The sequence below is a fragment of the Heliconius melpomene genome, chromosome 12 (genome assembly GCF_056956725.1).
Source record: "Heliconius melpomene rosina isolate 202511_hmr_F chromosome 12, ASM5695672v1, whole genome shotgun sequence".
NCBI lineage: Eukaryota > Metazoa > Arthropoda > Insecta > Lepidoptera > Nymphalidae > Heliconius > Heliconius melpomene.
In genome coordinates this window covers 14,865,922-14,876,936 of record NC_140400.1, presented here as the reverse complement: position 1 = coordinate 14,876,936, position 11,015 = coordinate 14,865,922, and the positions used below count along the sequence as shown (strand labels likewise).

Sequence of the window (11,015 nt, the reverse complement as noted above, 5' to 3'; positions counted from 1 at the left end):
TCCAATGTTGTGTTGTACTTGGTGTGTTGTTGCCTTTTATCATATGCTTTGAGTGTTTTTAAATAATATCCCGTGGCGCAAGGCTACAAACGTGCGACTGTAAATACGACAGATTGTAGGTTCGATTTCCAATCGAGGAATTTAATTTATATTTCCATTTCCTCACTCTGGTAATGAAATAAAGCGTGGTGTTGAATTCCGCCAATCAAAACACAATCAGCAACGCCTGCACTGCGGAAAGTGGGAAACAAAGTGTCTCAAAAATATAAGTATCTTCATTCATGTCTTAAACCTAATGTCACGTCACTCCGGTCCCCATTTTTGTAAAAATTGTACATCTTTTTATTTTGTGATAATTACACTGCTTAAAAACATAACTATTCTGTTTAACAATTATTTTAAAAGCACTCTAAAACTACCATACCTATTCGAAGTAGAATCTCTGTCAATATCTTTACCAAAAAGGAAAAAAGAAACAAAGCCAAATAAAAACTTATTTCTATTAAATAGCATGAGAAAAAAAGAAGAATGTTGCTGTCAGTAAATGTAATGTATATTTTTTACTGCGAATTATATATTTAGTTCACGTTACCAAGTGATTGATAAATCGATATTTACCTTTTATTGATGTAAGTAAACAAACGATGGGTCTCACAAGCAATACTGGTTTGCTGGCATGTGTGCCAAAACTGAGTGGGAGACAAAAGGAAATTGGTTACGTAAGTATTAAAATATGTTATAATTACCTTTAAGTTAAATTATCTTCGTAAAAAGGTAAGTAATCTTACTTGCTTTTATTTGTTTTTGTTCTTATTTTTTTTTAACGTTTTAGTGGATGAAAGAAAGGAAATAATTATAAATTATTCCATTCGCCAGAAGATGAGTTACAATTTGAAACCACAACCATCACCATCTCTATAACATTAGTTAATACTTTATCAAAATAAATGCGTAACTAAGGTGAGAATATAATTGTTAGACGTTGGTAGGGTACTCATATAGGTACAGTTTAACGCTTGAAGAAAAACGTAATTAAAAATATATTCGTATCTTATAACACCCTCTTTTCTTGAAATCGGTTAAAACAACATACGGTTCGCCTAATAAAATTGTTGTGCTATAAATTTGGCTAAAAATAGATAAGTAAGTATGCCTGAGAATAGAATAAAGATTGCTTTTTAGAGGGATCTACTTATTTATATTTAAATTGCTATAACACAGTTAACTACTATTTATACATTTGTACTCGTAACATTATAAGTTGTTAATTAACTATACGATAAATATAATACAACCGCATTAAGCTAATTCACTTTTATATGTTATTTATTTAAAAAAAGTGTTTATTTTTTCCATATGTTATTCTTATTGTGTGAAAAATTCAACACGGCACAGAGCCAAACTAATAAAACGTTACAAAATAATAGTAATGTCTTTCCGAGAAAATTTTGACTAAAATTTATTATTAAATAACAAGATTTGACACAATCATAGCAAGAATTGGAAATAGGTAATGAGGTGTGAAGATAATATACTTAGCTCAAGTGGATCTAGTGTATTTAAACGTGTAATCCGACATGTTATGTATTCAAATTTAGCGACACTAATATAATTTAAAAATATATTCAAATTTATAGTATAAATAGCCGTTGTGGCACAGGAGCAGTGCGTGACTGTAACGCGACGGTTGTGGGTTCGATTCCCATTCTTGGGAACACGTAATGCCACAAAAATTTGGCGGAAAGTGGGGAACGGAGTGTAATAACACTAGGATCCCTCTGCCTACCCTGTTATATAAGGGATACAGCGTTAGAAACAGGATAGACAGAAGTAATCGTTAAGGTGTTAACACATAAGTAGTTCCTCGTGTTCGGGCTTATTAACCGACTTCTGTAAGAAAAGGAGGTTATCATTCGACTGTATTTTTTTTTTAAAAGACATTTTTGCGTGTCGCGACCTCACAACCACTGCGCTTACAGTCAGACATTGCGGTATTGCTCCACTTCGGTCATTTTATTGAAAACATTCATACTCTTAATAATTTAAAACATTGGCCAATAAACTAGCGGTAATTTAAATAAAAACTACTTGTTGAAACATTTCCAATACACTTAATTATAGCTCATAATTATTTAATATTTTAAAGTATTTACCGTTTATGTTTGTTTAATTTATTAGCTTTAATTGTTTCTATCTCGTTATTAATTAAAACTAAAACGATATTTTGAGTTTTTGGCCCATTTAATGCCGTCCATGTTTAGATCTATCGATGATACTATTTTTTTATTAGGTAAAACTTAATCCGTTGCCTTAAATAAAATAAAATGCTTTTAAATATGTTGTTTTTACAATTATTTTATTAGTGGGTATTTATCTTTTTTGAGGACATGCAGGTTCTTTAAATAGTTCCAGTTGTCCACTAATGTTAAAAATAAATCAAGATAATTTATATCATATTATTGTTGACTTTCAGGGTAACCTAGAGCTACTATGCGAGGTGACGCCAGCGCCGTTTATGCTTCGGCCGTACGCTGGTCTTTACAACCCTTTCTCGCACGGCTGCTCTGTACTGTGCAACCACCCGGCTGATACGACCGCTAAGGAATTTGTGAAGCGAGCTAAGGATGCCTGGGTAAGATCTTCGTCCTTTTTTTTAAAGGATTGGTAAAGAATCCTAGTGTTACTATGAACTAACGACACTAGGATTTTCTTTTAAAGATTAATCCTTCTTTGAAGATAGAAACTCGCTTTATTATCGTTAGTTATTTTCATTATTTTAACCGCACCTATCGTAATAAGAAATAGAAAAGTATTTTTAAATTAACTGTACTTAGAAAGAAATTATTTCTATTTTTTAGGTATTAATTAACTAATTTCGATTATCTTGTTTCTTAGTTTCTTGAAGGTAAAAGTCATTTTCATGAAGATTTAAGTAAATTCCAAGACAACAATGAAAAAGAGAAGAACAGAACACCACATGACATCGTCACAGAAGATATGTTTAGAAGGTAATATAAAATGTTTCACATCTATTGTAAACTGATATATAGGAAAAATTAAAAAGGAAGTAAGCGAGTGAATTTTAGCTTCCCGCTGCATCCGTGTGTAGCATATAGCATTATGGGCAGAGGTATCTTAGTGATAAGACACTCCGTTTCCCCCTTTCCGCAGAATTCTCGAGGCATTGCGAGCTGAGTGGCGGAAATCAACGCCGTGCTTTGCTTTGTTACTAGAACAAGGAAGTGAAAATATTAATGAATTATTCATTCCCCCGTGTGGAAATTGAACCTGCTACCATCACATTTATTGTCGCACGCTTGTGCTTCAGCACCACGACGGCCTCTATTTTTTTCTAAATTGTACTACATATTCATAAGTGTCTTAATGGGGAATGGAATATGTTAACTAGGTTCCCAGGTTCCCTGTGCCTAGGGTAGGCAGTCAGACTTTGTGTGGGATTCATCCTGCGAAAATAAAAAAAGAAAGAAAATAATATCTACTACTTTATTGCTAGTTTTATAAATAATTTCTTAGATATACAGAAACAGACTCGCGACCACTCACACCGGCACCGACTCTAGCGAGCGGTAAGTCACGCGGTTCAAGACGATGCCTGACACCAGATCAACCTCATCCAAGAACTACAATCGTGTTAGACTTACGAAGAAGCCACAGTCAGGTATTTAAATGTAGAATTTTTATAAATTCATGCTGTAAGCTGGATATAGTGGGGTTAACACTGGGAACCTAGTGCTAAGAAAAAAATAGAGAATGGGAGAAAGAGTTCTCTACTCCCCTCAAGAATTTTTGAGACCCTTCAGTGAGTAGTTTAACTCAACGCTGCGCTTTATCTTGTTAGCAGAGTGTGGAAATGAAAATATTAAATTTACCTTAAGTGGAAATCGAACCCACAACCATCGCGTTTACAGTCAAACGTTGTGCCGCTGCGTCACGACGGCCGTAACTATCCTTTTTAATTGCTTTCATTTTTTTTGTACATTATTGCAGTTATTATTGTTTTTTAGGTAATTTACAGTATATGTATGTATTTATGCCATTGTTTTATTATAAATGGATATAAGTGACTATAAGGCTATTTATAAACTTACATATCTATGTATGCTAAAAAAATACGATTGTATAAATTTACATCAATATACAGAATAACTAAGTGCTTATACTGACATCATAAATATGTCCTTTGCTTACTTTTTAATCGATTATATACTAATTGCCGCCCATAACTTCGTTTGTGGGATTTATAGTGTAAATCATTGAATTCTACTATCTCCCGTTCCCATAGATATTTTGGTATATCGTCTCTTAATGCTCGCCTGAACTCCCCAAAGTTAGCAAAGGTAGCCTATATGACTGTATAGGCTATGTTTTTTTCAGTAACGAACCATTTTTACATATAGATTCATTTATATAAAAAAAAATCAGCTTCACGCTGTATCTCACATATAGCTGAGTAGTCAAAGGGATATGTTAAGATACTCCATTCCCCATTTTCCGCTTTTTTTTGCCTTGGTGGCAGAGCAAAGAAATTAAAGTATTAATAAATAATAATTCATTCATCCGAGTGGGGCTCGAACCCACAACCGTTGCGTTACGGACACACACCCTCGTGCCCCTGCATACATTAATAATATTATAATTATGCAGGAAACCGTATATTATCATGGCTACGCCACATCAGAGATGACAATGGGGCACACAGCGAGTGCCAATGATAGATCGACACTGCCCTCGCTCAACCTCTCGGGCAGCGCACACAATCGCCTCGTCAACGGTCAATGTGAACAGTTACCGCCTCTAGCATCGCCATTGGTGTTGTCCAAAAGAACTGTGAAGGAACCTGTCAGTGTGAGAAGTATTAAAAAGGTAAGGATATAAATTTTGAAATAATAAGTTTAAATTAAAACGTTATTTTTAGTACATTGAGTAACTTACTACTTATCAACTAGGATATGTTTTTTGTCCTTCACGCTGTATCCCGCACATAGCAGGATAGGAAGAGGGAACCCGGGAACCTATTGTTAAGGCACTCTATTCGTATGTCCACTTCTGTTCGCAACTTTCCGCTTTATTCTGGGGACATTGCGTGTTGAGTGGCGAAATTCAACGCCGCGCTTTGCCTCAACTGAGTGAAGAAATGAAAATTTAAATATTTTCCATTTCCTCAAGTGAGAATCGAACTCACAACCTGTCGCAGTTACATACAGTACATACTGTACATAAGTTTGTGAACCCGCGCCACAACTGGCCTTAACTATGGTAATACATTTAATATTATATTCAAAAATGCTTAAAATATTCCACCTTTATCACATTGATGAATACTACAGCTACCAGCTACAAGATTTACTAGAGCGTGAAAGCGTAAAAGTAAACTTATTATTTTACAACTGATAAGTGATAATCGATAGCTTGCTGACGTTCGAACTGATAGTACAAATTTCATTTAGCTTCAGACACGCTGCCTACCTTGACTTTTTAGCTGTGTTATATCTTTTTGATCTAAATATTGCAAAATGCTACCGTTCCTAATATCAAAATCGAAATTATTGCAAATAAAAAAACAAAAGCCAAAAGATAAATTCAAAGACAAGGGTTTTTATATTACTTCTAAAGCCACGAATTTTAAAGTTAAGGCTGTTCCACTTGTGTCCATACCGTCTTGCGAATGTACTCTAATGCATGTGACAAAGATTATAATAAAATACGCACCGACAAGTAGGAAAAGTGTGGTGTCGAACCTAGTCTTGCCTACGCCTTTGGATATATCTGGGCAGAAGAAACGGAAGCTACCGAACCTGAAAATATCTAGAAAACTTATAAAAAGGGAGAACACTTTAACTTATGATAGCGATGATTTCTTTAAAAAGATTGAGGTAGTGTTTTTTTATTAGAAACCAGAAGCATATAAATATTAAATTGGTAGAATTTTTTTTTCAGAATCAACTCAAGGCCCTTAATTTGGGAAAAACTCTTAAAAGCAAGAAAAGTGATGTTCCATCGTCACAAAGGTCTAAAGGAGATAAGGAAGAAAAGGATGATAGTGAACAAGGCGGTGCTATTGACGACGGTACTACCTTATTAATTTTTTATTTCATATAATGTTTAAAAAATATGTTAAATTATTTAATAAATAACATATTTTCTCGAATTAAAATATTTTTTAAAATTCTTAGTAGCGAAGCTTAGTATAAATTTTATATATAACAATCGTGTTATTATTTCAACTTCGCGTCATAGTACTATACGTATAACAAAGCAATTGACTAGCTAGCTTGGAAGGTCCAAAAAGCGTAGATTTTGAATCTGCTACGTTAAAAATTTTATGCAAAATTTCTATATAATAATTTCAAATTAAATGTTATAAACTTACAAATAACATTCTTATATAGTAGCTGGCGGGGAAGTACGAAGACGCGGCAAGCGTCGTCGAAAAGGAAGGGCAGGAGGAAGCGATCGCCTAACATCAGCAGGACTCGCTGCGCAGGCCCAACAAGACCCTGAAACTCAAGTAAATATAGAAAAAAAAATGTACTAAACTAGTGACGCTTATAAACTTATTATTATATTATAGGCACAATTATTCTGTTATTCTGAGGAATAAGCTATATCATTGTAAGTTTCATCTAAATCCATTTTGTAGTTTTTACCTAAAAGTGGGAAGTAAAATATCCAACCACACAAGCTTTCACATTTATAATTAAAAATTAAAATTAAATCAAATCAGTTTCACGCCGTGTCCCACACTCAGCAGGAGGCAGAGGGAACCTAATGTTAAGACACTCCGTTCCCCACTTTCCTCTGAAGTCTGGAGGCATTGCGTGTTGAGTAGCGGAATTCAACGCCGCGCTTGCCTCGACACCAGAGCTAAGGATATGGAAATATTAATTTAAATAAATATTTCATTTCCACGAGTGGAGATCGAATCCACAACTAGTCGCGTCTACAGTCGCACTTTGTGCCCCTGCGCCTCTACTGGCCTCAATCATATTTGTAATATTGGAGGATAATATCATTTATACCGTATTTTGTAAGTTTTCATATGACAACTGCTTAATATTAATTAACAGAGTGATCTATCTTACCTATCATTAGGTACCTAATTTATATTTTTCCTTGTTTTGGGTTTTGTTTGTAATAAGAATTTTATTATTTGTCTTTACTACCTAATTTCTATTCAGATCGCAGGTATAGTGACGGACTCTCAAAACCCAAGTTCACGAGGCTCAATCGCCCAAGTCACAGAAGATGACATAGTTCTGCCAGTTGTTAAATCAGGCGCTGCTAGGAAGACGGATTCCTTCCTTGACGATGACATATTGAAATATTTGCATAGGGAGGTCGATGAGGAATCCATTGAAACAGAGTTTGATACTAAGGTTTGTTAAATAATTTCTCTTTCTCTTTCGTCTAATTTGTAGCTACTAGTAATCAATGATACTTACGCCCAATGTTAATAACCAATCCTAATCCAAAAATTGCTACCATAGATCGAAATAGACAGAGATGGAGGTAGGCATGCAGGTTACTGATTGGATAGATATGTCGGACAGTACGAGATAGACGTTAACTGGAGATAGGAGATACATTATTAATATTGGGCGTTAGATTACATAACTCTTAGATATACATAGCTCTTAGATAAAAGCTGTCATTTTTATGATGCTAGTCATTTTTATGAACAGACATTATATAGGCACTTTATACTTATACTATAATCCAGTTCTATAAAATTCTTCTAAAGTTATTTATTTTTTATTCTACCATTTTGGTCTTTTATTTTAATATTCATAATTTAATTATCAACATACCAATTATATAAAACACAGAACAATACATGAATAAAGATTAATTAGAGATGGCCTTGTGGCCTCGAGAATTTCATAAATACATATATTAATATTTAAAATTTGAATTTAATTTGTATTTACTTAGCCAAAGAAATAAGCTAAAATTGAATATCCAACAAATGTTGACGCAATTGTAATATAATTGGTAAATGTCTGACTTTCCTAACATGCTATGTAACAATATTAAATAAAAAATGTTTCCTTTTCTTTAATCCGGTGTGATAAAACGTTGGTTTCCGGCATATCACGGAATGTATCTTTATTCTGTATAAAATAATTAACACAAACACCTATTAGAAGCCGGTGTGGCGTAGATACACTAACGTTGCTAATCACGACGGTTTTGGGTTCGATTCCCTCCCGGTGGATTGAAATAATTAATATTTTTATTTCTTCGCTCTGGTACCAGACAAAATCTGGTAATATCTCAAGTGAACTAGTCGAGTAGTACGTCAACGTCCGTCATTTGTTTTATCAAGGGCAGCATCCTATATTATATCATTAAAACATAGTTTAAGTAGCAGAGTTTCAAGTGTGAACGCTTGTTTATTACCTAAAGTTGAAAAGACAAATGCACTATATGAATTGAATATACTATTTCTTAAGCAATAAGTGCTTAATTTGTTTGCATTCCAGCGTCGTTACGTATTAGAAGAAGCGTTGAGAACTCGTCCTGAACGTCAATACGGGCAGGAGATGCAGAGCCTCCTCCGCGAGTTCCGAGTGCCGGCGGTCAGTTTGGGCGACTGGCTTCATATACCAAGGGTTTTCTCGAGACAGAATGCACAGTTTAGCTTGCCTATTGATTCTAACGCTTTGCAATGTAAGTTTTTTTTGTAGCTTCACGCTTCTTGCAATTGTAAATTCTTATAATAAATGATTCTTCAGTATATTGAGACAAAATACGGGAATAGGTTTCGCCGCGCCCAATACGCAATGTTTAAAAAATGGTGGAAAGTGGAGAACAAAGTGAGTTCTCTTAGATTACCTATATTATGTACAATTACTTATTACATATAGAGAATATTTTTTTCTGAAGGAAAAACAATACCATATTTAACATAGCTGCAATTTTTTGCAGCTTCAGTTATTATATTATTTAGTCAGTATTAATTAATATTGACTAAATTATTTTGTAACTGAGGCTTTTTTTCTTAAACAGCTCTATCACCGATGCAATACGCAGCGAGATTTGCTACGATAAAAAAATCAAAACAATTACTTTATTTGACTGTATTGAGGAAGTTCAGGCCAAAAGGATACAGAATGCCTATAAAGGTAAAAATAATTATTGTTTCATAGTTATTTAAGTCATATTTACTATTCCACAAGGCTATGGATTTCAAACTCTTACTCTTACTTAAATTGACTACCAAATAATAAAAGATTTTTTTCAGTTTCGGCCAGTACTTCCTAAGATTAACGCGTTCAACCAAACGAACTCTTCAATTTTATAATATTAGTATAGATGTAGGAATCCTCCACTAATATTTTTTATTTATGAAGAAAATTGAAAAAACATCAAACTAAAATAATGTTATCTTATCTAGACCTATCACATATCTTTTTTTTTATTTTACTTTCAAGGACATACACGAAGGCTTAACACTAATGATGGGAGGTGTTCTAACAACGGAACATTTGAATCAATTCGAGAGTATCATGGAGTGGGGAGATTATGAAGAAGACAAGAATATTCCAGATGAAATTAAACTTACTCTTTTAGATACTGGGTTTAGAAAACATGTACCTGAAGGAGGTGACACTAACGAGGTTGTTGTTGTAATTATGTGAAGAATTTATTGAGACATATTAATTTGAAAGTATCTGTTAATACGAGGCCGCCGTGGCGTAAACTTGTGAATATACATTAATCCGTGGTCTTGTAGGAACAAAGTTGGAGAAATTGAGACTACTAGTAATATTTATATAAAAATATTTATATAAACAAAATGTTTAAAAATAAAATAAACATATCGTTTTCATGTAAATTCTAACATTATTTTCAGAGTAACGAGCGTTGCATAAAATATAGAACATGGTGTGGTCTGTGTGCAATCTGTGAACGAATGTATGGTCGATTTCCATCAAGAGAAAAGGATCCTCCAGATGGTGTATGTGTACTTTAAAAACTGTTTTTATTTAAATTATTTTCTGATTCCCGTTACATTTATACATGTTGTACTAATTATAACTCCATGTAACAATATTCTAAATTTTGCGTTTATAAAAAACAGAAAAATATAATTCTGCCTTTTGTTTAACAAACGATATTGATTTTCTTACAGTTTTAATCTCCAGAGTGGATAGGTACCACATGATTCTAACTGGCTCTTCTAGCCATAGGTACCTACTTATTGAGGAATTCGTTATGTCATTTAGATTCTTTTGATTTTCAGATGGAACTAAGTGATTTCACGATGATAGAAACAAGACTGGCCGTATTAAAAGTACACAGTGGACTCGTTGAAGTACTTAACACTATTAGAACACGATAATATTTTTGTTTAATTATTGTTATAATTTGTAAAAGATTGTAATTTATATGTTTAGATATTTGTTTTTAATAAAAACTTATTAATTGTTGTAATATATTGTTTTATTTGGAACATATTTTCCTACGTCCAGTCTTATACACAATAGTTTTAAATTTTTTATTCCACAATAAATATTACAATATAGGGGATAAAAAAAATATAATACACTTACGTGTATATTTACCTGAAATTTAAACTTCATTGCATTTTAAAGATTCAGTTGGGAAATTAGGAATTAGAATAACGTTTTAACGCACACATGCTTTAAAATTTTAAATAAATAGAGCAAAATAATGTTTATAAATACCGTAACATAAAACCATTTATAAATGACGAAAAAAAAATCATTCCAAAAAAATAGTTATATTTTAACATTTACTTAGTTTAATACATTATGCTTTAAATTTATTTTTTAATAATTAGTCGGTAGTGAAACAAAATCGAATGTGAATGTACTAACATTTTCTTTATGTTTTGTTATCTGTTGTAAAATATAATCTATGATTTACTAGGGAAGTTAGTCTCAATCTCTGAACATCGATAATATCATTTGTAAGGAAAAAATCAAATTTATGTGTAAATTTTTAATAAAATATATATTTTTGAATAT

The 11,015-nt window shown here is 32.8% G+C and overlaps 1 protein-coding gene across 1 annotated transcript; it reads left to right on the top strand.

The window, feature by feature from the left end:
• The first annotated feature begins 74 nt into the window (after positions 1–74).
• Positions 75–10,458, top strand: LOC146534111 (uncharacterized). The gene is made up of 13 exons (XM_085194569.1): positions 75–719; positions 2,474–2,632; positions 2,896–3,008; positions 3,535–3,679; positions 4,666–4,884; positions 5,959–6,088; positions 6,414–6,529; positions 7,200–7,397; positions 8,505–8,691; positions 9,031–9,146; positions 9,456–9,641; positions 9,878–9,982; positions 10,268–10,458. Exons 1-13 carry the CDS (start codon positions 645–647, stop codon positions 10,364–10,366), a joined length of 1,848 nt encoding a protein of 615 aa, XP_085050695.1. The 5' UTR covers positions 75–644; the 3' UTR covers positions 10,367–10,458.
• Positions 10,459–11,015: the final 557 nt, after the last annotated feature.

What these genes read in the sequence shown, in the direction of transcription:
- LOC146534111 (XM_085194569.1), top strand. Translation starts at nt 645, where the DNA reads ATGGGTCTCACAAGCAATACTGGTTTGCTGGCATGTGTGCCAAAACTG. An exon ending in TACGAAGAAGCCACAGTCAG is followed by an intron (nt 3,680 to 4,665) that starts GTATTTAAATGT and finishes ATAATTATGCAG; the next exon opens with GAAACCGTATATTATCATGG. An exon ending in TGATTCTAACGCTTTGCAAT is followed by an intron (nt 8,692 to 9,030) that starts GTAAGTTTTTTT and finishes TTTCTTAAACAG; the next exon opens with CTCTATCACCGATGCAATAC.